Source organism: Schistocerca nitens, chromosome 12 (genome assembly GCF_023898315.1).
Source record: "Schistocerca nitens isolate TAMUIC-IGC-003100 chromosome 12, iqSchNite1.1, whole genome shotgun sequence".
NCBI lineage: Eukaryota > Metazoa > Arthropoda > Insecta > Orthoptera > Acrididae > Schistocerca > Schistocerca nitens.
The window spans coordinates 120822947-120850913 of record NC_064625.1 but is presented as its reverse complement, the minus strand read 5'-3'; the positions used below and the strand labels follow the sequence as shown (position 1 = coordinate 120850913).

At 43.0% G+C, this 27967-nt stretch overlaps 1 protein-coding gene across 1 annotated transcript in view; it reads right to left on the bottom strand.

Moving 5' to 3' along the window:
* Positions 1-27967, bottom strand: part of LOC126214946 (SANT and BTB domain regulator of class switch recombination-like) — a 119407-nt gene that overhangs the window by 36755 nt on the left and 54685 nt on the right. Inside the window, exons 5-6 of the mRNA XM_049941583.1 lie at positions 26455-26721; positions 1019-1298 (exon numbers count right to left, since the gene is read on the bottom strand). Of these exons, the coding sequence (XP_049797540.1) occupies positions 1019-1298; positions 26455-26721 (547 nt within the window). The remainder of the gene's footprint in view (positions 1-1018; positions 1299-26454; positions 26722-27967) is intronic.

The following is a 27967-nucleotide window of genomic DNA, read 5'->3' as shown; positions in this document are numbered from 1 at the left end:
AAACTGAAGGAAACACTTAACAGCATTCACTTCAGAACTGCTACAAATTCGTTGGGCAATAGACCGTGCCCCTCAAACTGTCAACACAACTGGCACTGCTCAGAGTATCCTACGACTTCCAAAACGCTGGCAATGGGTTATACACAATGCTGGTGACTACTCTGAAAGTCAGTAAAACTTTGAAACATGTATCTATTTTGTGTGAGCTGTAAATAAATAGTTGCCACTATTAAAGTTCCAACCCTCGTAGCTGCCCGTACACAGGGTCTCTCCCCACACAGCTGACGAGGGTTTCTGTGTCAGTGAGAAGCAGCTGGTGCAAGAGCATCTGGAACTACAGTCACCTACATTACAGCGTCCAGCAGTAATAAAGAGAGCAGGTACTCTGTAGATTAGTCAGGCACCAGTTTCCCAATATTCCTGGGATTAAGAAAAAGGGGGGGGGGTTGTGGGAGGGGGCAAGCTGAAAATAAACTGATTGATCACAAACAGACTAATAATTGTGTGTGATTTATTTTTTGCATCATTTTTTTCAGACTGGGGAAAGGCGCACTTTTGTTGTATAACAAGCTATTATGCGGTGGATTAAAAGTGTATATCCTCAACAGGGTGTATAAATTCATTTGGTGCTTTGTTTGTGTTACTGTACCAACCAAAAGAATTCTACAAAATGTTTTGTTTCAGGCACCGAACAAAAATAAGTTTATTTATGTTATGTTTATTAATTTTTATATTGACTGTGTACTAAGTGATTGTTAAAGAAACAATATTAATTTCACTTAAAGTCTCATTACTTTATGTTATGTACTCTCTCTCTCTCTCTCTCTCTCTCTCTCTCTCTCTCTCTCTCTCCCTCTCTCTCTCCCTCTCTCTCTCTCTCTCTTTTTTCTCCCGCCCCTGCCCACCCCCCTCTCCCCACCACCTTATGCCACGTGAAATTAAAGAGCAATTGTCACACTCAAATGACAGTTTGGACTCACTACTGCTAAGTGGAATTGAATAAATATTCAGGTCTTACTGACTGATGGGAAACAACTTCAAAGCGGTAAGCCCTTTCTCCACAGCAGGGGTACCGGCCGACAGGGTAGGCGGCCGTACTGTGCTGCTCAGCAGGGAAGAACTGCGGCGGTTTGGGATGGTGGAGACACCACCGGGCCTGGTGCACAGGGAAGGAGCTATTGCATGCCGAGCACCGCAGGAAGTGGCACTCGCCCCACAGCCGCCAGTAGACAGCCCGCCACGAGTGCAGCTCACGCCGCAGCTGCTTCACATGCTCACTGAGGCTCCAGCTTGTGTCCCTGGGAAATAGTCACTGTAACTGAATCAATTACAAGTAACTTTATAGCAGAAAGTGTGGCACATAGATTAGCTTATTTGGCAGTAATACTCACAATATTTAATGGGAGTCAAGCATTTCCAGTACAGTAATATGTGGCTGTGTTTGCACTAACGTAAGTTGAAATGTAGGGGGCCTGGCCAGGTGGATGTATAACAGCAGATTGTCAACAATTTCCATCTGTGGACATATATTGATAATACAAATATTTGCTAATCTGGGCAATAGTTAATGCTGCAGATGACTCTGCTGCAGCTTTGATATTATAATGTGGCGTCTAGTACAATGTAACCAAAAGAAAATGCAGATGGGTACCAAACAGAAAAACAGACAATACTGGTCAGCGATTAGCAGCAGGCAGTCTCAACAATGGGTGCTTTGTTTATGCGTCTGCACACTCATTCCTCCTATGCCATCTCAATACTACCCACCATCATGGCATCTGTTCAGCCTCAGGTGCCTATTACACCAACCCAGTTGAGAGTCTGTATGCTGAATGAAGCTGCTGAACAACCACTGTCCTACCGCCATGATTTTCTCCTCAGCAGGTATGCATGCGGTTTGTCTGCCATGTGTGGCCACCCCTCCTATGGCCCCTTCTTTGCTGGTTCCTTTGATCATCAGTATGGGGCTCATCCCTCATCTCTGTTACCTCTTGGAGTCTGCTTTTGCCACTTGCTAAGGTGGCTTAACTTCACACTACCTGCAACACTCCCAGTGGGTGTGAACCCTTCACCACCTTGGCTTTGTGAAGTGGCCCATGTTAACCATGGCCTTCATTTGCTTCCTAAAGACACTATACCAGCATTACTCCATTGCCTCCAGTTTCATGACCTTCGCATGGAACTTCACGATATTACCTTTGTCTACACTGATGGCTCTCGGATAGACTGCGGGGTTGGCTGTGCCTTCATCACTGGCACTCGTGTCTTTTGATATCAGCTTCCAGCACACTCATCAGTATTTACAGCCGAGCTCTTCACCTTGTATCAGGCCATGGAGTACATCTGGCAACACAGCCTTTCCAATTGTGTCCTCTGCTCAGACACACTCAGTGCCCTCCAAAGTCTATGTGCACTGTACACTGGTCATCCCTTAGTGCACCGAGCAAGGTGGCACAGTGGTTAGAACACTGGACTCACATTCGGGAGGACAATGGTTGAATCCCGCATCTGGCCATCCTGATTTAGGTTTTCTGTGATTTCCCTAAATCGCTCCAGGCAAATACCGGGATGGTTCTTTTGAAAGGGTGTGCCTGACTTCCTTCCCCGTCCTTCCCTAATCCGATGAGACTGATGACCTCGCAGTTTGGTCTCTTCCCCCAAACAACTCCAACCCTTAGTGTCATTTCTCACTCTTGGTGGAGCCAATGTCAGGTTTCTGTGGGTCCCTGGTCATGTCAGTCTGCCAGGAAACGAGGCTGCTGACGCTGCTGCCAAGGCTGCAGTCCTCATACCTCAGTCCGATGATCTCTGCGTTGCCATCTGTCAGGAGGTGTTGTCCCTTTGGTACCACCAACATTCCTCCCTTCACAGGTATAAGCTTTGGCTTATTAAGCCTCTCCCAGTGCCTTGGACAAGCTCCTTTCGGCCCTCCCACCGGGAGGAGATTATTTTAACTTGGCTGTGTATTAGGCACTGCCTTTTTAGCCACCATCATTTACTAAGTGGCGCCACCCAACCACTTTGTACACATTGCACCCAAATTTTAACTGTTCACCACTTCCTGCTGCAATGCCCCTTTCTTAACAATTTATGTTTCAGCTTGGGTTTGCTGTCTAATTTATCAGCTGTTTTAGCGAATGATGTGCGGGCTGTTGACCACATTTTACTTTTTATCCACTGAAGCAATATGGCAAAGGCCATTTAATTTTTAGTTTTGGACCTACATTTCTCTATGGCATTTTTTTAGCCCTTTTTCTAAGTGCCTGTTTTTAGCTGTCTCCTGTTCTGTCCATTGGGACTGACGTTTAGTTATGAATGGTGGGCTCCATGTTGTTCCCAAGTCATGCAGCGACCATAAACCATTAAATTACCAAATACGCAGCAACCAGTCACAAAATCATGTTTTATTTATTCACTTTTGCAAATCAATTTCAACTTATTAACAGCCATCATCGGTGCTTTCAACCAATATGTGCCCTGAGTAGCAATACTGTCTTAAGCAGAAGTCAAACATAAAATGCTTTATGTTTGACTTCTGCTTTAGACAGTATTACTACTCAGGGCACATACTGGTTGAAAGAACCGATGATGGCTGTTAATCAGTTGAAATTGATTTGCAAAAGTGAGTAAATAAGACATGATTTTACGACTGGTTGCTGCATATTTGGTAATTTTAATTTGATGTATAGTTGTTAAATCCTCTCTGTGTTTGTATTCTATAGTTTCAACTTGGGTGCGTATGACCCCAGTTGTTTTTTGTGCCATAAAGCAAAACAAAACAAAACAAACAAAGACTAGGAAAGCACCAGCATGCGTAGGATGCTATTAGTATCACAACACAAGTGGCTGCACATGGAGTGATACTGTGACCGGGAAGCAAGGATGAATGGCATCACATTGTCTTTCTTGATGAATTGTGATTCTGCACTACCCAAGATGACAAACATTGGTGTGTATGGTGGTGGCTTGATGAGAGGTCCCATTCTTCGAATGTCTTAGGGAGCCAGAGCAGTGTTAGAGTGCATGCAGAATTACGTGGCCTGTAGATGCACAGTTGGCAGGTCACGTGTGGGAGAACAATAGTGGTGGAGGTTGTGGACAGGTGCTGTATGGGAAATACTGAGTGCTGGAGTCTACATTCACATTTTTGTAAATATTACATAGAACTGCTACATGCCCACACATGCTTGGTGACCATCCACTGTCACCTGTGGTTTGGTTAGTATCTAAAAAGAATTCAACTGAAAATATAACAAAAGCAGCAATTTATTTTAAACTGGCTTGTTAACCACTTGTAGCTTTCAGAGGAGCATCATGAGTTATGAATTTTGAGTAAAACCTACATTTCTCTCATTGCCGTGTTAAAATTTGCTTCTTTTGCCAAAACACAAAAGGGCTTACAAAATGTCATCTCACTAACATATTGTGCACGTGCAATTGCAAGAGAATTCTGAAATGGTCATTTATTAAGCTTTTTAAGTAAGGAACTGAGAACGAGTAGGTTCAATAGCTTATGCATAAGCACATCCTCGGTACAAAAATATGTGTAATGTCTTCAGTTATGTTGTTCCAAAACTCACAGCATTTCTTATTTCACCAGCTGTTGATGGCCATTACAAATTACATTCTTTCATTGAAAATGTCTCTAATTAGTGGAACAATATGGTAGGCAATGAAATTTTCCATAATAATCATATGGTAAAATATCCTCCTCTTTGCATGCTATCATTTACAAAATCTCATTTCAGTATCTCAAACTGTTTACAAAATATGAAGAATGTTGTGGATATTTCATTTGGCTTTATAGCTGTCACACATGATTGCAAATGAGTGTGTTACAACAGATCAATTTTCTTGAGATTGGTGACAGATAAAGACCTCCACCGAAATCTAAAGAAAAAATTCAATATATCAGCTAAGTTTCATAATTGGTAACATATTATGTAATATGCACCAAATGCAAAATCATAGCAACCCATCATTTTCATTGAAAACTTTTTTGAATTTTAGCCAGTGTCTTACTTAAATGCAAATATCATAAGAATTATGACCATTATTGAAATGATGGGCATGTCATCATGAAGCTGAATTATAAAGCTATAAGTAACACAAAAATGATTTTTTTTACAAAATTGTTTCAGATAATTGTATTAGAAGCACTGTAGGTTGTGGGCCTTGATTCTTTCATTGCCAACTGGCTGAAAGATGGCAAAAAATGTCGGCCTCTCTTTCTGAACAAACGTATGAACTCTCCCAGCACTTTGGACAAAAAGTGGTCACTGTGCATCAGCCAGTGTATCCTGCTCGTGTCACAGTGTGGGAAGCCAACGGGTATGACTTCAGGTCACATATTGTGGGAACCCTAACTGTATAGTGGTACATCACAGATACCCTGCATCCTCAGGTGTTTCCTCTCAAGTGACAGTATTGTGGTGTCATTCTTCAACAGGAAAATGCTCATCCACATATGGCACATCTCTGTACAAACTGTCTACCTGATAATGAAGCACTTCTGTGGCCATCAAGATCCTCATATCTGTCCCCAGTAGAACATGTGTAAACAGCCCAGATTTCAACATGGTCCTAGTGCCAGTGTCTAGATATCAAAGACCAGTTACAATTGTTGTAGGCCAATCTGTATCAGGAAAGGATTCAATGGCTTTATAGCACTCTTTCCAGCCAAATCTGTGCATGCTTCCATATTATAGGGGGAGCATAGTCATACTGATAAGTGGGCTCATTTTGCCAAGTTCTTTGCTAATTTAACTTGATTTCGTTATCACTGAAATAACATCACATACCCTTTCAAGCCTGAAGTTTCATTTGATTTCCCCTTCCAGGTTCTTTACTTTCTTTTGTCAGGCAGCATATTTATTGTGCAGTAGTGTACAGCATGAATACTATATGAAATTAATAAAAGAAAATTTTACAGAAACCACTTGACAGACCCAAGGATTTTTACACTTACTTGCCAAAACATTTTTAATGGCATCCATAGCTAGCAAAGAGTAAATTTAGGATGAACTGTGAAATTCACAACCATAATACACTGAGGTGACAAAAGTCATGTGATAGTAATATTCCCATATACAGATGGCAGTAGTATCACATACACAAGACATAAAAGTTCAGTGCATTGGTGGAGCTGTCATTTGTACCTAAGTGATTCATGTGAACAGGTGTCCAATGTGATACGGCTGCACGACAGGAATTAAAACACTTTGAAAGTGGAATGGTAGTTGAAGCCAAACACATGGGACATTCCATTTTGGAAATCATTAGGGAATTCAATATTCTGAATCCACAGTGTCAAAAGTGTGCTGAGAATACCAAATTTCCAGCATTACCTTTCACCACAGGCAGCACAGTGGCCAACAGCCTTCACTCAATGACCAAGAGCAGCAGCATTTATGTAGAGTTGTCAGTGCTAACAGACAAGCAGCCCTGCATGAAATAACTGCAGAAATCAATGTGGAATGTATAATGAAAATACCTGTTAGGACAGTGTGGCAAAATCTGATGTTAATGGGCTATGGCAGCAGACAACCGATGTAAGTACCTTTCCTAATAGCACTACTTTGCCTACAGCACCTCTCCTGTGCTTGTGACCATATCAGATGGACTCTAGATGACTGAAAAACCGTGGCCTGGTCAGATGAGTCTTGATTTCAGTTGGCACGAGGTGATGATACGGTTTGAAAGTGGTGTAGACCCCACGAAGCCATGGACCCAAGTTGTCAACAATGCACTGTGCAAGCTGGTGGTGGCTCCATAAAGATGTGGGCTGTATTTAGATGGAATGAACTGGGTCCTCTGGTACAACTGAACCAATTATTGAGTGGAGATGGTTATGTCTGGCTGCTACTTGGAGACCATTTTCAGCCATTGAAGAACTTCGTGTTAACAAACAACAATATCCTGTCACTGGGCCAGAATTGTTCACGACTGATTTCAGGAAAATTCAGGACAATTTGACAGACATCTTGGCCACCTAGATCAGTTGACATGAATTGCATCCAACATTTATGAGACATAATCAGTAGGTCAGTTCGTGCATAGTATCATGCATTGGCAACACTTTCGCAGTTATGGATGGCTACAGGAGCAGCTTGGCTCAATATATCGACAGGTGCTTCCAGAGACTTGTGGAGTCCATACCATGTCGAGTTGCTGCACTATGCTGGCCAAAAGGTGGTCCAGTAATGATATTAGGAGATATCGCATGATTTTTGTCACCTCAGTGTAATGAAAGTACAAATTGTTTCCTTGTAGACTATGCAGCCCTGTCTAGCATTCAGAAGGGAGTTTTTTATTCTGGGTACAGAAGTCTGTAACAGGTTTACAGTGTACATAGACAAGAGAGTGGAAACTTCAAAACATTCAAACATAAAATAAAAGATTACCTTACTATTATCAGAATATTGTAACTCAGGAAAGTAAATCCTGGTTAACACTAATGTTCACAGTAAACTGGTTTTTCGCTTCCCACTATGCAGATTCTGAAATCAGTAAAGTTACATACAAGCTTTTAAGTAATTCCTATTCCTCTTAATGTATTACCAGCATGAGCAAATTAGTACTTGTCATAATGTATAACTTTGCTTGTTCAACATCTGTGAAAGCTCTCTTTCATTACTGGTTTTATAGAATATGATGTGTAAATGAACCTACTTCTACATCTACAAACATATTTTGCAAGCCACCATGCAGTACATCGTAGAAGGTACCGTCTGTCCCTATTCCTCATTCACTTTCCTGCTTCACTCACAAATGAATGAATGAATGAATGAAAACTGTACATAAACTAATAAGACACAAAAACTGAACAGAAAAGAGAAAAATTAGAGGGTGATGACTGTATTAGTGCATCATACAGTTTCGGCACTCAGCAAAAAGCGAGAGACATGAAAAAGGACTGTAATATAACACCAGCCAGGTTAAAATAACCAACAAATAATAAAATACACTACCAGAAAAAAAAATTACTATGCCCTTCTAGAGGTTTCCAACTCACCCAAGATTTATTGTTGCAAAAGTGCACATGAAATACATGAAATTATTACATTTACAGATGAAGAGCACAAGTGGTCCCAAGGGCCATTAGTACGTGTGGTCAAGTTTTGATGGTGGTGGTGGTGGTTAGTGTTTAACGTCCCGTCGACAACGAGGTCATTAGAGATGGAGCGCAAGCTCGGATTAGGGAAGGATTGGGAAGGAAATCGGCCGTGCCCTTTCAAAGGAACCATCCCGGCATTTGCCTGAAACGATTTAGGGAAATCACGGAAAACCTAAATCAGGATGGCCGGAGACGGGATTGAACCGTCGTCCTCCCGAATGCGAGTCCAGTGTGCTAACCACTGCGCCACCTCGCTCAGTGGTCAAGTTTTGACTCCCGCATCCAGTCGATCATACAGATGACGAATACTATCCTAGGATACGTTATGCCATGCCTGCTTAACCTGTTCACATAGTTCTGTAAGAGTTGTCAGTCGACGAGTCGCACAAGTCCCTTCTTGTTCTATCATATTCCACATGTGCTTGATTGGAGATAAGTCCAGAGATCGTGCTGGCCACGGATGTTGCTGCATATCTTGCAGAGCATGTTGTGTTAGGTGCTGCACATCTTGCAGAGCATATTAAGTTTCAAGGGCAATGTGTGAGTGAGCGTTATCCTGTTGGAACAACCCTTCACCTACCCTAAGAAGTTTCGGGATTGCAGCCGGATCGTATTGCCTTCTTGCCACAATATTTCAGCTGGCAACCATCCAGCCATCTTCAGGTGAGAGTAGATACTGACATGAAGATGGCTGATAGTTGCCAGCCAAAATATTGTGGCAAGAAGTCAATATGATTCAGCTGCAATCTCGAAATCACAACCCATCAACTTCTTGTTGAAGGATTGCAAAAAGAATGGATTTAACAACATTCTGCATATACTGAGCACTGGTTAGCATCCTCCTCCAGAAATACCAAAGGTGAATGAAAGTTATAGCTTATCACATCCCAGAACATAAGGCTTGGGGCGGGGCTAGTGTGTCTCGGACGAATGCACTTTACGAGGCAGCACTCTCCAGGTCTATGTCGTACATGCGAATGACCATCACTTGTGCACAGACAGACTCTGCTTTCATTGCTGAAGACCACGGCATGCCATTCCATCTTCCAAGTCAATACTGTGGCATGTGTGGATGACAGGTTAGAGGTGTATGTGCCTGTAGTGCCACTGCTAATAACCAGTTCCCAACAGTTTGCGTTGACACGTCTGCCTCACAAGCCCTCTCATATGTGCTGTTATAGCTGCATGATCTGCCGCTACTGCCTTACAGTTCAACAATCCTGGCAGGCATCTGTGCTGTGCGGATGCTCAGAATGTCGTCTACAGGTGTGAGAATGTTCATGTGACCACTGATGCCAGCGTCATTGCACATCTTATGCAACACATTCAACTTGTGTGGCAATTCTCCAAAATGACCATCCTGCTACTCAGAAGGCCACAATCTGACCCCTTTCGATCTCAATCAGTAGGCTGTAGGAAGCACTAGTGCATCTCCGTGACATTGTTGCCTGCTTGCTTCACATGTTTACACCACACTGAGCCTTCTGGCTGTGAGCATTCCCTTTTAAGGGGCAGACACAGATGGTGCTCTGGTACCTATTCCACATGCTACCTATTGGCGGATGATGCTGAAACCATTATCAGTACACCTACTATCCCCTAGGTGGCATATGCCCTCATCGGATCAATGTCAATGTCGACTTTACGGGTGTACTAATCCTATTTTCCAGCAGCCAGTTTGATAATGGAGGAAATTGGACAGCAAGTGGTAATAAATGTTGAGGGAAACCGAGGCTTGAATACAGTAAGCAGGATCCAAGCAATGTAAGTAGCAGTAGTTACATGCAGATGAAGAGGCTTGCAAAAAATGGATTAGATGGAGAGCTCTGCATCACGGTGTAGCTAGCTGTCCAGATTTCGAGAGGGTGCGTTTCTGGATGAGGTATTGAATATATTGCTGCCCCCTACTTATACCTCTCGAGGAGACCACGAACGTAAAATTAGAGAGATTCGAGTGCGCACGGAGGCTTTCCGGCAGTCTTTCTTCCCGCGAACCGTATGAGACTGGAACAGGAAAGGGAGGTAGTGACAGTGGCACGTAAAGTGCCCTCCGCCACACACCGTTAGGTGGCTTGTGGAGTATAAAAGTAGATGTAGATGTAGTGTATATAATAAAAAATCTTTGCCCCAGTAGAGTATTTGGGCCCAAGATATAGCAATGAACTGTTAAAATCTCCTGCGTTCTTTCATGCTTCGGAATACTATAGGTCAGGTTTTGTTGTGGTCTTCAGCCCAAAGACTGGTTTGTTACATTTCTCCATCTAATCAATTCTCTGCAAGCCTCTTCATCTGCATGTAACTACTGCTACTTACATTCTTTGGATCCTGCTTACTGTATTCAAGCCTTGGTCTCCCTCAACATTTATTACCACTTGCTGCCCCATTTCCTCAATTATCAAACTGACGATTCATTGATGCCTTGGGGTTTTTCCTATTAAATGATTGCTTCTTTTAATTAAATTGTTCCATAAATTTCTTTTCTCCCCAGTTCGATTCAACACCACCTCATCAATTATCCCACTAACGTCTTCTTCTGAAGTGCCACATTACAAAAGATTCTATTCTCTTCTTGTCTGAAATGTTTATTGTCCATGTTTCACTTCTGTACCAGGTTATAATCCAGACAAAGACTTTTGCAAAAGACTTCCTATAATTTAAATTGATATTAAATGTTAACAAATTTCTCTTTTTCAAAAATGCTCTTTTGCTGTCCTCAGACTGCAGTATATCACAAGAAACAAGAAAGTTTCACCAAGATGGCCATTTCCTTACAGTGCTTGTCTTTCATTTTAATTAAACTGAGATTTAGTTTTGAAACTCTCTCTCTCTCTCTCTCTCTCTCTCTCTCTCTCTCTCTCTCTCTCTCTCTCTCTCTCTCTCTCTTTGGCATGTCGATAGACACACAAACAAACACAAACATACACACAAAATTCAAGCTTCCGCAACAAACTGTTGCCTCATCAGGAAAGAGGGAAGGAGAGGGAAAGACGAAAGGATGTGGGTTTTAAGGGAGAGGGTAAGGAGTCATTCCAATCCCGGGAGCGGAAAGACTTACCTTAGGGGGAAAAAAGGACGGGTATACACTCGCACACACACACATATCCATCCACACATATACAGACACAAGCAGACAAAGCTGACCGATCCATCGTCATTCTTCCGGCGGACAAGGGTTCCACGACCGTGGTACTTGATCGTCGGGAGTATGTGGCTGAGGGACTGCGTCAGCTTTCAGACAACACCACATACAAAGTTTGCCAAGGTAACCCCATTCCCGATGTCCAGGCGGAGCTTCAAGGAATCCTCAGAATCTTAGGCCCCCTGCAAAACCTTTCACCTGACTCCATAAACCTCCTGACCCCACCGACACCCCGCACCCCTACCTTCTACCTTCTTCCTAAAATCCAAAAACCCAATCATCCCGGTCGCCCCATTGTAGCTGGTTACCAAGCCCCCACAGAACGTATCTCTGCCTACGTAGATCAACACCTTCAACCCATTACATGCAGTCTCCCATCCTTCATCAAAGACACCAACCACTTTCTCGAATGCCTGGAATCCTTACCCAATCTGTTACCCCCAGAAACCATCCTTGTAATCATTGATGCCACTTCCTTATACACAAATATTCCGCACGTCCAGGGCCTCGCTGTGATGGAGCATTTCTTTTCATGCCGATCACCTGCCACCCTACCTAAAACCTCTTTCCTCATCACCTTAGCCAGCTTCATCCTGACCCACAACTTCTTCACTTTTGAAGGCCAGACATACCAACAATTAAAGGGAACACCCATGGGTACCAGGATGGCCCCCTCGTACGCCAACCTATTCATGGGTCGCTTAGAGGAAGCCTTCTTGGTTACCCAGGCCTGCCAACCCAAAGTTTGGTACAGATTTATTGATGACATCTTCATGATCTGGACTCACAGTGAAGAAGAACTCCAGAATTTCCTCTCCAACCTCAACTCCTTTGGTTCCATCAGATTCACCTGGTCCTACTCCAAATCCTATGCCACTTTCCTTGACGTTGACCTCCACCAGTACAATGGCCAGCTTCACACGTCCATCCACATCAAACCCACCAACAAGCAACAGTACCTGCATTATGACAGCTGCCACCCATTCCACATCAAACGGTCCCTTCCCTACAGCCTAGGTCTTCGTGGCAAATGAATCTGCTCCAGTCCGGAATCCCTGAACCATTACACCAACAACCTGACAACAGCTTTCGCATCTCGCAACTACCCTCCCGACCTGGTACAGAAGCAAATAACCAGAGCCACTTCCTCATCCCCTCGAACCCAGAATCCCCCACAGAAGAACCACAAAAGTGCCCCACTTGTGACAGGATACTTTCCGGGACTGGACCAGACTCTCAATGTGGCTCTCCAGCAGGGATACGACTTCCTCAAATCCTGCCCTGAAATGAGATCCATCCTTCATGAAATCCTCCCCACTCCACCAAGTGTCTTTCCGCCGTCCACCTAACCTTCTTAACCTGTTAGTTCATCCCTATGAAATCCCCAAACCACCTTCCCTACCCTCTGGCTCCTATCCTTGTAACCGCACCCGGTGTAAAACCTGTCCCATGCACCCTCCCACCACCACCTACTCCAGTCCTGTAAACCGGAAGGTGTACACGATCAAAGGCAGAGCCACATGAGAAAGCACCCACGTGATTTACCAACTGACCTGCCTACACTGTGATGCATTCTATGTGGGAATGACCAGCAACAAACTGTCCATTCGCATGAATGAACACAGGCAGACAGTGTTTGTTGGTAATGAGGATCACCCTGTGGCTAAACATGCCTTGGTGCACGGCCAGCACATCTTGGCACAGTGTTACACCGTCCGGGTTATCTGGATACTTCCCACCAACACCAACCTATCCGAACTCTGGAGATGGGAACTTGCTCTTCAATATATCCTCTCTTCCCGTTACCCACCAGGCCTCAATCTCCGATAATTTCAAGTTGCTGCCACTCATACCTCACCTGTCGTTCAACATCATCTTTGCCTCTTCACTTCCGCCTCGACTGACATCTCTGCCCAAACTCTTTGTCTTTAAATATGTCTGCTTGTGTCTGTATATGTGTGGATGGATATGTGTGTGTGTGGGAGTGTATACCTGTCCTTTTTTCCCCCTAGGTAAGTCTTTCCGCTCCCGGGATTGGAATGACTCCTTATCCTCTCCCTTAAAACCCACATCCTTTCGTCTTTCCCTCTCCTTCCCTCTTTCCTGATGAGGCAACAGTTTGTTGCGAAAGCTTGATTTTTGTGTGTATGTTTGTGTTTGTTTGTGTGTCTGTCGACCTGCCAGCACTTTCATTTGGTAAGTCACATCATCTTTCCTTTTAGATATATTTTTCCTACGTGGAATGTTTCCCTCTATTATAACCATATCATTAATTTGAACCCAACAATTACGTTTGTTATTGTCGCTTTTGCATTTCGAAATCTTTCCTGTCGTCTTATTTTCTCTTTATTTTCTCTTTCTGTTTTTACCAGTAGTCTCACATTGTATTCACCTCGCCCTTTTTACCGTAATCTACTATACAATTTTATCCCGCCTATATATACTCAATAATACGCAACCCACTTCCAAACCATAACCAAAAAAATTTTATTTTCCGCTTTCAACACCACCGCTGCTATAAAATCCACCGTTTCTAGTTCAATAACAGCTGCTTTCACGTATAAAACAACCATTTCGGCTCGTTCTAATAACTTTCACTATATTTCCACTTCCGTTTTTCGCACATCACTGATCATTTTTAGCCGCTCCCCACAGGTTTTAACGTCATTATTTACTATTGTTAGCCCCATTTTCGTAATCTTTCACCACAACACCACTCCTTTTAATACATTTACACGTTTTTTCGAAATTTTCCCGAATTTCTCCGTCCTTCAACGTGTTTTAGCGGCAACACAACCACCTAACCTTTATGCACATCGCTGTCTACCAACCCAAGTTCACTACAGGATCAACCTAACCAACACTTTTTCGCCTTTTTCAATACCAGATCTCCAGTTGCTTTCTAGTTCACCTTTATCTCTCCCCATATATTTTTATCTTTCATTTTCATTTCAACCTCATGTTACACTTTACACCTTCTAATACCATGTCACCCTCACAACACCCCCACAACGACCCCATTAAGTTTTATTTACATTCCCTCCGCAAACATGCCTTCACCCTAGCCAGATTACGCTCGCATATTTTATTTTCTCAGGCTTGTCTGACATTTGGCATAACCCCGAAAGGCCTCACGCTTAAAGTTCCCATCTCTGGCTGCAACCCTTCTTTCCATCAGTCCCTATACCAGTTCCAAACTGAACAATCCATTGCCCTCACCCACCTAATCCTTCACCTACACATCAACTCAGCCAATGAACACACCCGTCAACTCCTATCCTTAATAAAAGTCTTCAATCTTTCCTCTCCCACACCCACACCGGCTATTCAGAGCATCCTCCTACAGGCCAACCGCAAATTAGAACAGCATGCCACCCTTCACCTCAAAAAACTATCCAATCTCCTGGTTTCCCACCTCCGGAAAGGCAACTCACTCACCCTTCACAACCTTTCTAGCAAACCTCAACCACCTCTCATTGCACACAAACCCAGTCTCTCCCATCTACTCAATCTCCCACTTCCAGCTCCACTCCCTCCAAAACCTCAAAATTCCAATCAACACAATCTGGTACCACAACACCCTAATTCAGTAGTTAACCTTTCCTCCAAACCTCTCTCCCAATCCGAAACCTCTGTCCTATCCAAAGGCCTCACCTTCAGCCCCACTCCCACATTCAACCAAACAGCCCTCGTCAAAGATTTACTGTCCTACACTCGTACTCTCTGCTGGAAGTATCACTTTGCCACGAAGAAAAATGATCCTAATCCTACCCCTAATGATCCAACTCCCCAAGACACTATCCAAATTGAACCCTGCCTGGAACAGTTCCGTCCTCCGTCACAGCGGGACCCACCTCCTCTTCCTCAAAATCACCCTCTCCAAACCTTCCAGGAATTTCTGACTTCCAGCCTTGCATCTGAATCCTTCTTAAAACACCTTAATCCTACTCCCAACATCACCACTGCTGGAGCCCAGGCTATCCGTGATCTGAAGGCTGACCGATCCATCGTCATTCTTCTGGCGGACAAGGGTTCCACGACCGTGGTACTTGATCGTCGGGAGTATGTGGCTGAGGGACTGTGTCAGCTTTCAGACAACACCACATACAAAGTTTGCCAAGGTAATCCCATTCCTGATGTCCAGGCGGAGCTTCAAGGAATCCTCAGAACCTTAGGCCCCCTACAAAACCTTTCACCTGACTCCATAAACCTCCTGACCCCACTGACACGCCGCACCCCTACCTTCTACCTTCTTCCTAAAATTCACAAACCCAATCATCCCGGCCGCCCCATTGTAGCTGGTTACCAAGCCCCCACAGAACGTATCTCTGCCTACGTAGATCAACACCCTCAACCCATTACATGCAGTCTCCCATCCTTCATCAAAGACACCACCCACTTTCTCGAACGCCTGGAATCTTTACCCAATCCGTTACCCCCAGAAACCATCCTTGTAACCATTGATGCCACTTCCTTATACACAAATATTCCGCACGTCCAGGGCCTCGCTGCGATGGAGCACTTCCTTTCACACCGATCACCTGCCACCCTACCTAAAACCTCTTTCCTCATTACCTTAGCCATCTTCATCCTGACCCACAACTTCTTCACTTTTGAAGACCAGACATACCAACAATTAAAGGGAACACCCATGGGTACCAGGATGGCCCCTTCGTACGCCAACCTATTCATGGGTCGCTTAGAGGAAGCCTTCTTGGTTACCCAGGCCTGCCAACCCAAAGTTTGGTACAGATTTATTGATGACATCTTCATGATCTGGACTCACAGTGAAGAAGAACTCCAGAATTTCCTCTCCAACCTCAACTCCTTTGGTTCCATCAGATTCACCTGGTCCTACTCCAAATCCCATGCCACTTTCCTTGATGTTGACCTCCACCTGTCCAATGGCCAGCTTCACACGTCCGTCCACATCAAACCCACCAACAAGCAACAGTACCTCCATTACGACAGCTGCCACCCATTCCACATCAAACGGTCCCTTCCCTACAGCCTAGGTCTTCGTGGCAAATGAATCTGCTCCAGTCCGGAATCCCTGAACCATTACACCAACAACCTGACAACAGCTTTCGCATCCCGCAACTACCCTCCCAACCTGGTACAGAAGCAAATAACCAGAGCCACTTCCTCATCCTCTCAAATCCAGAACCTCCCACAGAAGAACCACAAAAGTGCCCCACTTGTGACAGGATACTTTCCGGGACTGTATCAGATTCTGAATGTGGCTCTCCAGCAGGGATACGACTTCCTCAAATCCTGCTCTGAAATGAGATCCATCCTTCATGAAATCCTCCCCACTCCACCAAGAGTGTCTATCCACCGTCCACCTAACCTTCGTAACCTCTTACTTCATCCCTATGAAATCCCCAAACCACCTTCCCTACCCTCTGGCTCCTACCCTTGTAACCACCCCCGGTGTAAAACCTGTACCATGCACCCTCCCACCACCACCTACTCCAGTCCTGTAACCCGGAAGGTGTACACGATCAAAGGCAGAGCCACGTGTGAAAGCACCAACGTGATCTACCAACTGACCTGCCTACACTGTGACACATTCTATGTGGGAATGACCAGCAACAAACTGTCCATTCGCATGAATGGACACAGGCAGACAGTGTTTGTTGGTAATGAGGATCACCCTGTGGCTAAACATGCCTTGGTGCACGGCCAGCACATCTTGACACAGTGTTACACCGTCCGGGTTATCTGGATACTTCCCACTAACACCAAACTATCCGAACTCCGGAGATGGGAACTTGCTCTTCAATATATCCTCTCTTCCCGTTATCCACCAGGCCTCAATCTCCGCTAATTTCAAGTTGCCGCCACTCATACCTCACCTGTCATTCAACAACATCTTTGCCTCTGCACTTCTGCCTCGACTGACATCTCTGCCCAAACTCTTTGTCTTTAAATATGTCTGCTTGTGTCTGTATATGTGTGGATGGATATGTGTGTGTGTGCGCGCGAGTGTATACCCGTCCTTTTTTCCCCCTAAGGTAAGTCTTTCCGCTCCCGGGATTGGAATCACTTCTTACCCTCTCCCTTAAAATCCACATCCTATCGTCTTTCCCTCTCCTTCCCTCTTTCCTGATGAGGCAACAGTTTGTTGCGAAAGCTTGAATTTTGTGTGTATGTTTGTGTGTCTGTCGACCTGCCAGCACTTTCATTTGGTAAGTCACATCATCTTTGTTTTTAGATATATTTTTCCTACGTGGAATGTTTCCCTCTATTATAACCATATATATATATATATATATATATATATATATATATATATATATATATATATATATATATAAACAAAGATGATGTGACTTACAAAACGAAAGTGCTGGCAGGTCGACATACACACAAAATTCAAGCGTTCGCAACAAACTGTTGCCTCATCAGGAAGGAGGGAAGGAGAGGGAAAGACGAAAGGATGTGGGTTTTAAGGGAGAGGGTAAGAAGTCATTCCAATCCCGGGAGCGGAAAGACTTACCTTAGGGGGAAAAAAGGACAGGTATACACTCGCACGCACACACACATATCCATCCACACATATACAGACACAAGCAGACATATTCAAAGACAAAGAGTTTGGGCAGAGATGTCAGTCGAGGCGGAAGTGCAGAAGCAAAGATGTTGTTGAATGACAGGTGAGGTATGAGTGGCGGCAACTTGAAATTAGTGGAGATTGAGGCCTGGTGGGTAACGGGAAGAGAGGATATATTGAAGAGCAAGTTCCCATCTCCGGAGTTCGGATAGGTTGGTGTTGGTGGGAACTATCCAGATAACCCGGACGGTGTAACACTGTGCCAAGATGTGCTGGCCGTGCACCAAGGCATGTTTAGCCACAGGGTGATCCTCATTACCAACAAACACTGTCTGCCTGTGTCCATTCATGCAAATGGACAGTTTGTTGCTGGTCATTCCCACATAGAATGCGTCACAGTGTAGGCAGGTAAGTTGGTAAATCACGTGGGTGCTTTCACACGTGGCTCTGCCTTTGATCGTGTACACCTTCCGGGTTACAGTACTGGAGTAGGTGGTGGTGGGAGGGTGCATGGGACAGGTTTTACACCGGGGGCGGTTACAAGGATATATATATAAACCAACGGTTGCCTCGTCAGGAAAGAGGGAAGGAGAGGGAAAGACGAAAGGATTTGGGTTTTAAGGGAGCAGGTAAGGAGTTATTCCAATCCTGGGAGCGGAAAGACTTACCTTAGGGGGAAAAAAGGATGGGTATACACTCGCACACACACACATATCCATCCACACATATACAGACACAAGCAGACATATGTTTATGGTTTTATATACCAACGTAGAATTTCCCGGCACTTTAGAGAACGAAACTCAGGGGAAAAACATGTTTTGAAAGACCTTTGATGTGTAGCAACATGTACGCTGCATCTTTTCGTATTATGAAGGTATAAATTTGAATTCCACCAAATAACGCATGTCACTTCCCAAAGCATTGAAATTGAGATTGCGATGCGCTTTTGTAAGTGTCATAGCTCATTCACGTGATCTCGCCAGCTGATAACAGCAATAGGACACATCATGTAGTCAGCCAATAGCAAGATCACTCTTAAGAAACGCGAATACACAAAGAAGAAAAGTTAATGTCTTAAATTAATACACATAGCATTCACATATAATATTGGTCTCAAGATTAATAAGTTGGAAGAGAAGCTAAGCTTCCACATATAATATTGATCTTTTTTGCGCGTGTTGCACTTTAAGATACACACACAAATGTGCCAGTAAAATTTTTAATAACGACGCAAATGGCTCATCTTCTGGGCCTGAAATACTTCTAAATGGTCGTCCTCAGAGTTGATTTTTAAATGAGAGTCAAATGTTTTCTGATTTAAGAAATTCATCGTACATTCTCGCACATAATTCATCTTGCGTAAAAGGAAATCTGCTTCGAATGTAACGCTTTTCAAACCACCATTCGCAATATTTTCCTGCGACCTGTTAGAAATAGGTTCGTTTCAGCAGTTTCAAGAAAGCGCCAGGTAACTGGCATCACCATGCTTGCGCAGCTATGATGACTCAGGAAGCCCATATGTTCATACGTGTAAAACATTAAAAGATCTTACATTATGTCATAAAAGAACCAAGACATCAAAGGATACTTAAAGAGCGTCGGGATTTCGCGAACCATACTAAAGTGCATAATTCGGCTTAAAATGCATATCCGTATGTAAATTTTCTTGAAGTACCAGTACTCATGTTTGGTTCTTTATTATAGCATAATGCCATACGTGCATTTGAAATGCAGCGAACAGTTGAAACTAGCCAATAGCGTGAAATTAAATGCTTCGTTTCAAATAAATTGACTGCCTTGGTAGAAAGGATTAATAAAAGTCAAATATCTTTAGCAAACCAGCAAAAATAACTTCATTGTTCTGTAAGGCGATTAATGCTTCACTATCAGAAAGGTGGAAAAAAATCAAACTATTAACATATTTTAGCCTGCCGTAATTATGTGAACGTATTTTAATTCATTAGATAGCTCCCGGCCACAAAAATCTGTTTTGTTATCATTTAATGTGAGAGCAATAAACAAAGAGGAAACAACAGAATCACTGAACGTAAACACAGGTCAAGTGGAGATGACCCACCTCCCCGCAACAACTCAGACTGCTCTGTGCGTCAGCCTTGGATCTACGATATTTCCGAACTGGGACAATATTAAGTAGTGGCGCCCAGCCACACTTTCGTAACCAAAAGCGGGAGAAGGTACTACTCTCACGCGATTCAACTACCCATGCGCAAGAGCCCGCCCCCAACTGCTCAAATGCATCTAATTTAAACAGTTGTCGCATCACACTCATTGGAGGCAATTTGTTGTTATGAAGCATTGCATAGTCTTCCTAAAGCCTTTGACACACTTTACTGTTGACAGATGCTTGTATGAGCACTGTTTTGTTGTTGTATATGGTGCATTTCCTTTGCAACTTAAGTTTTACTTTCGTTTTCTTTTTTTTTTTTCCCCTGCTCCCTGTTTTGTTGCTGCAGTATCATTCTGCAGTAGCGGGAGTATTGGTTCTTACCCGTCGAAATCACAAAAATTTAACTGAAAACTAAAACAATGACAAATTCCCGGAATTCTAAACAATTCCCGGGGTTTTCCCGGTTTTCTCCCTGATGGAAAAATTCCCAGGTTTTTCCCGGATCTCCCAGTTGTCCTGGGTCGTATACACCCTGTATATAGTCTTTCATGGTATCTTCTTGGGGCTTCCAGGAAGCAAGTTTTATGAAATCAGACCCAGTGGTCACCTGGATGCGAAACATCTTCGACAACAATTGACCCATCAGTTTCTCCCCGTGACAGGTGTTGGAACAGTTGAATCTAATTTTTTCTGCCAATATGGCAGAAGTGTTTAAATACTGTCTCACAAACACATACTACAAGTGGAATGACGGATTCTGTGAGCAGACAGGTGACATCATTATGGAGACAGGTGGCATCATTATGGAGAGTCCCTTGAGCTTGGTGATAGAAAATTTTTTCACCAAAATATCTGAAGAACAGGCATTGGAAACCGCTAACAAAACATCAGATATATGGTTCTCTGTTATGTAGATGATATGCTTGTGTTGTGAAACATGGCAGAAGGAACTAGATCATTTTCAGGCATATCTCAATGTGATAATCTGAAGATTCAGTTTACTATGAAAGAGGAGGTAGACGGGAGATTACATTTTTTGAATGTGCTGGTCTTCAAGAAAGACAATGGTAGCTCAGGCCACATGGCGTACTGGAAACTCATGCACATGGAATCTTACCTACACCAAGATTTCAATCCACAACCAAAACTGTAGTGAGGTGTTATAAAAACACTAAAACAGTTAGAGTAAGCAACGTCGGTGAACTGGACATGCTCGTAGTGGAATTGAAATATCTCACCAATGCACTGAACAAGAATGGATACTAACCTGCTGAAATAGAAAGAGAGTTAAGACAACCACAAAATATTCATAGAGATGTACTGGTGTCTGTGAAAGCCAAGGTTTTCTGGCCATTCATTAAATATGTTATGGACTGCTTAGGAAAGATCTGCTCAAAACTAAATATTGCTATAATCTACAAGACTGCCCATAAGATTCAGGAAGAGCAAAAGTCAGCCAAGGATGCTCGAAAACTGGTGCAAAAAGCAGGAATTTACAGTATACTATGTAGTTGTAGAGATGTGTACTTGGGTAGTACTAAAAGAATAGTCATAAATTGACCTGAAGAATGCAAGGCCTACTGCAGAAGTGGAGAAGCAAACAGATCAGCTGTTGCATAACTTGCTTTGCAGCCAAGAGGCCACCAGATTCAGTTTGACAAAACTCAGCCACTACCAACTACAAGTAGTTACCATGAAAGACTATATAGAGAGACCATTGAAATTGATAAACACACCAGTAATTTTAATTGGAAGGCGGAATGAAATCTGGATTCCAGTGCTGAAGGAGATGTGCCTTCCACCACAGGGAAGCAACAATGGACAACAGCAACCAACAACAGCCAATTGGGCTCAAATATTTAAACATATGACATCACATCTCTGCATGGAAGCATGCAGAAATGGAATTTCACTTCAGTTAGTATGAGTCAGAGTGTACACTGGGCCTTCAACGAAGCTACAAATGCCCCATGAAGGTGCTCTCTGCAGGTGGGAATGAAATCTTGGGTTTAAATAAGAAATTCACATAACCAAGGCAGAATATACCAATTTTCAGAGTTAATTTTTCCTTCCTTGGGAGGAGAGGCGGGGAGGTTGGGGCAGGTTAAAGAAGAATGGCAGGTCACTCAGACTTGTGAGGATGAGGGGAGACAATGATAGACTGGGTGGGAGGGGGGGGGGGTCAGAGAGAGTAGAACAAAAACAGTACATTGGTAAGCACCGTGCCATCTTCAGTCCAGATATAATGAGGACAGAGTGAAAATTAAGAATGAATTAACAGGGAGAGAACTGAATAGTGCAATTAAGAACTGTGAAAAAGAGGATGGGAGGACAAGAGAGGGTTGGCGAAGAACAAAGATAAGTAAAAGAAAGAAGGGAATAAAGGAAACAGTGAAACATGTTCAATAAAAAATATATACAAAATATAATGAAAATATTATGATAATGAAAAATGAGAGGGGGCGGGGGATGTGTTAAACGAGATTAAATGCAGGAGAATGTCAAGATGCAAGGATGTGTCTGAGGGCAAGTTCCCATCTCCAGAGTTCAGGGAAACTTGTATTGGGTGAGAGGATCCCAATTGCTATATGATGAATCAAGCAGTCATCTCCCTTTAGTCATGCTGTACCCTGTAGAACATGTTCAGTAACTACGCACTGGGTATCCACAAGGTGGAGAGTTCTCCTATGCCCATTCAGTCCTCAGCCAGTTTATTAGTGGTCATCCCTTTCTAAGCATTTTATTCAAGAATGACCTGTTACACCACATGGACTATTTAGATTCTCAAACCTGGTACTAATTTCCCTAAACTGAGGAGACAACAGCTCTACAGCATGACTTGAGGAACCTGAGTGCTTACTGCACCACATGGGCTATTTGGATTCTCCCACCTGACATTATAATTGAGTTGCTGTAAGTTGATGCCTGGCAGTTGCAGTGAGCTAGGCTTGGCAGCTCTGCAGGTCTACTTCAACTAACAACATAATGTGACCTATGGCCTATGGCACAGTGTTGTAATGGCTCTGTAGACAGCTACAGTTTTGGCCTGCAAGGGTAACAATACTATGAGCTGTCAGGGATCTCCTTCTGCAATCTCAAATACAATTTCCTTGAACTCTGGAGATAAGGACTTGCCCTTCAGCACATCCTCACATCACAAAACCTTTCTGGACTTAGCCTCTTGTTTTTCATTACCATCTTCTTTTCATTATGTAATGTTTTAATTATTCTGTTTCCTTAATTTTATGTCTTTTGTCCTTAAATGGTGCAAGAACAGCATATAATAAAGTCAGCTCCCAGAGTACAATGAAAGAAACATGGAAATGAACAGTTCATAGTTCTGACATGAAATACAAAATAATAATCACTTCTGGTAGAATGATAAAGTCTCTCAATTGGAGTCCAGGTCAAGATACTTGATCAGGGTCCGGTCCAGGTCCTAGACAGTAATCAGCTCGGTTGGGTGCAGGCTAGTTGATGCGGCATCAGCAGTGTGCCTTCAGCCAATGGAAGTCCATTGCTCAAACCAAAGGCAGCTGTTGGGAGGTGAGGGTGCTGATGGGCTTGGCCAGGCAACAACATCCTGGCACGATGGTGATGTCTGGTCGGGTGCAGGCTGGCTGATGGGACGACAGCAGAGCACTGGCAGCTGACAGAACACTCGTGCTTGGATCAACAGCAGTTGCAGGGATGTGAGGGTGCCAACAGGCTCAGCAAAGTTGCAATGTCCTAGGTGGTGTCTGGCCATTCTCTATATTGGAGTCCAGTTGGAGTCTTAGGCCACAAAGCGTTGATGTCTGGTTGAAATGCTGGAAATCCTGCCAGTCAACACTACTGTTAGACGGACTGCTGGCACAGCCAGCATTGAGCCTGAAGTTTAATGAATGCTATCAACTACGTGTTGTGCAGCATTTTAAATTATGCAGCAGAAGGGTTTGCTTAAGGTGTCATATGACTGCAGACACAACATAGTGCAGAGCCCACAGTGCCACAGTTGGATGTGTGCACTGCTGACAATTGATGCTGATGCCTCTTGTGGAGTCCATTGGAGTCTGGCATGTACACAGAGTGACAAATTGACGGGTTGCTGTTGTGGTCCACCAATGTTTAGTAAGCATGCGGTGTGTTCAGCCACCTGTTGAGGCCTTCAGCTGACAACGCCAAGAGTACGGCAACATGCCAGCCTGTACCTGCAGCAGCAGTGGGTGGGTGACTGGACTGGCCGCAATACTTAATTTCTTTTTGCTATTACTGTTCGTCTTCATTCTCCTCTTCTCTGCCCCCCCCCCCCCCCCAAATCCCTTCACAGCCTCACACCCTCTATTTTCTGTAGTTCTTCACTGCATTATTCATTTCTTTTCCTCCTAATTCACTTTTACTTTTCATTCTGTCCCCATCATCTGTGGACTGAACATCGCATAGCACTTACCAATCTACTATCTTCCACCTCCTAATCTCTCTGTCACCTCCATCCTTACAACAGTTGGGTGCCTCTCAAGCTGTGGCATCTGTTTTAACCTGCCTCAACCTATCCCTCTCCTCCCCCAAGAAGAAGCCATTACTTTCAAAAGCTGGGATAGTCTCATGTATTTTTATATGTGCCAATCATGAGTACTTATTAAACAGTTTAACTGATTCACTACAAGTACCTTATCCTGTGGGGTTTGGAGGAGGGGAGGGGAGGGTGAGGTGATCTGTAATGATCTGTATTTTACACAGTAACTTACAAATTACTACAGCTACAATCTTATGCAGTGTGTTTAAAATAAGTTGTGACTTTCGACATTTGGCACACCAGAGGGAACGTGACACCATTGCCCAGGTAACAGCAACGGCAAGCCGACTTTCCCTACCATGCCGCCAGCAGTTTGGTTGGTAAAGTGCCCTTGTTGCCATGGTGTCATGCTTAGATGCATACCTGCGTTCATCAGCTCTTGTTGTGAAATGGTATATGGCACTGAAGTGTTCTACAGCCATCAGGTTCCATGAGCAAGTGTTTTGTGTTGGTGTTGCACTAATAACAGCAATTCATCATGACTGAACATGAAATTCGCATTAAAAGTTGTCATCCAAGAATACGTTCATCAGATGTGAAGATAATGTTCTACTGCAAAATATTCCTCCAAATTTTACAATGGTAATGGACAATGCACACAGCACTCTGTTGTGGCTGATAAAGCTTCAACAGTGCAGTGGAATAAAGCAGATATTTTCCTCAGGGTAGACAGAAATGTTCCATTGGATAAAGTTGAATGTAGCATGTAAAAGGCACAGTTAATGGAACTTGTAATGCTACTCCACATTACCAGGTTGATGAACTAACTAAAGCAATAGGGCATAGTCTAATCAGGCTTCTTCTGTATCATGATCCTTTAAATCTGACTGAGAATATATGCACCTAGATGAAAAGTAATGTGGCAAAAAATAAAATGAAATTTATGCCCAGTGAGGTTGAAATGCTGACAAAAGAAACCATTGCAAATGTTACACCACAGGACTGAACTTGAGATGTCAGCAGTCGAAACACAGCAGAATATCACTAACATTCTAATACAGTTCAAAAATAAACTGCAACAGAATCTTGAAACAGTATGATGTTAAATTAGGAAATGTGGGCAAGACAGTTAAATAGTTTATGAAAAAGCCCATTCTCAGAACAAAAATCAACATGCAGCTTCTTCACTTATACTGTTACAAAACCCACAGCAATTGTCTTTTCACCAGCTATCAATGGTCCTTAAAAATTATGTTTTTTCACTGCAAAAATCTGTAGTTGCTTGAATATTGTGGTGGATAGGGAAGTTTCACATATTAATCAAATGGTAAAATACTCTCCTCCTTACATACTATCATTTGCCAAAATCTTGTTTCAACATCTCAAACTGTTTATTAGAGATGAGGGATTTGTGAATATTTCGTTCTGGCTTTTTTACTGGTTCATGCATTCGTGACGGGGTGCTCTATACCCACATTCCATTTTCTAGTGACTGGAGGCAGATTGCGACATCCTCCCAAGTTTAAAGAATAATCCAATATGTTATCTACATTTCATAAGCAACAATTTGTGGCATAACATGTACCAAATGCAGATTCATAGCAAGCCTTTTTCTACACTGCACACTTTAAGACTTTCATGCAGTAGTTTACCTGAGATAGAAATATGATATCTATGACCATTAGCATTACGATAAGCAGTTCATCATTAAGCTGATGAAATAAGCTATAAGATGTGTGAGAACCCAAGTTTATTACCAAATAGTTTCTTTAAAATCATATGAGAAAGACTGCAGATCAGCCGGCTTGTGGAATATGCTGTTCATGGAGGCAAGCGAGTCTGACAGGTCCTGTGCCAAGTAGGCCTGGCATTATAATCACCTGCTAACACACTCAGCACACACTGGCAACTGCACTTCCCTCCTTTCACTCCATATTCAACTGTCAAATGTCACAACTCAATTTATACACACTATAGTCTGTATTCACACACCTCATGAACTACAGATTATACTAACCTGACATGCCTGCTCTCGGTTTTACCACAGATATCGACATGCACATTCTTGGGGTGACATGGAACCTTATCAGAGAAGTGCCACTGCATGAGTTTGCCGCAGCTCACACACTTGTACAGATTTGCCAGGCTGGCAAAGTGTCCACGAGCCATATCGGGAGTTGGTGCTGCTAACGTAGCTATCAATTTGCAGAATAGTTTGTTCTTTAACTTCCCCTTTGGATCATTCAGTTCTTCCAGTTCTGTGTTTGAAAACAACTCAGCCAGCCTAAGTATGTCATGCAGAGGGGGAAAGAAAGAGATCAGTTGTAATTTTTATCTGGTAAAGTTTGCAGATGAAAATCAGCATGAAAAGATAAACAAAATCTACAGTCTAACTAATTTAAAGGAAGGTTGAGACTCTGATCAGTAGATGGACATGGAAACAAAAACTGAAACACTGGAACACAATAGCTCTGCTTACAAACTTTCATTCTTCTTCAGAGTAGACAGGCGTATTTTCTTGACGCCGTCATTCCATCATCCAAACCTCCAATATACTAAGAAGTGTTAGAATGAGATTTTCACTCTGCAGCAGAGTGTGCACTGATACGAAACTTCCTGGTAGATTAAAACTGTGTGCCAGACCGAGACTCGAACTCGGGATCTTTGCCTTCTGGCTCGGTCCGGCACATAGTTTTAATCTGCCAGGAAGTTTCACATATTAAAGTGTTTGCAAGTCACCAATGTCATATTAAGTGAGGCCTGGCTTTAGCTCTGGAGAAAAATAGGTTTATATATATATATAAGGAGACTACAGGAACATGATTTGTTTTTTTTTGTACTCAAGTTGCGGTTTCTGAAAACATTAAAGTTCATGCCCATGAAAAATGAAAGAATGAAAGAAGATGGCACTGCAATTGATTTAAATTTTTCAAAAACAATAGCATTTTTTTAAAAAAAGTATAGCTCGATGGCTTAGTGGGTAGGTGCCAATTATGAATACAAAGAGCCAGGGTTTGAAGCTGGGTTGGTCCTTGTATTTGTCTCAGACAGTTATCACTTCTTGCACTTTTGACAACAATGCATTAGTTTTGACAGTTCTAAGCTGCACCATGGTCCATTGTAGGTCCTTTGGCTGGAAAGTGATTTCCAAGGTTGGAAGGACGGCATCTCCAATGTATACCACACCTGTTAAAGTAATGCTTTGTTCAAACCAATCTTTCATTTGACGTCAACTTAAATAAAGGTTGTAAAAAATAAAGAGTACATCACAAGATGAACTGCCCAAAGTGATCTAAAAGGGAAAAAATATTATGTGCTCAGCTAACAAATACCTGTTGAAAAAAATTAACACTTATTTCCAAAATTAGGTTCAAAATTAGGCATCAGATGAGACTAAACACAAAAAAGGGCAAAGGATTTGAGACATTACATTTCATTTCTTCACAAATGACAGTGCCGTTTGCCACACAACCATTATGTACTCCACCTATGTGAGGAGTGCTGGTTCTCAGATGGCACAAACTACAGCA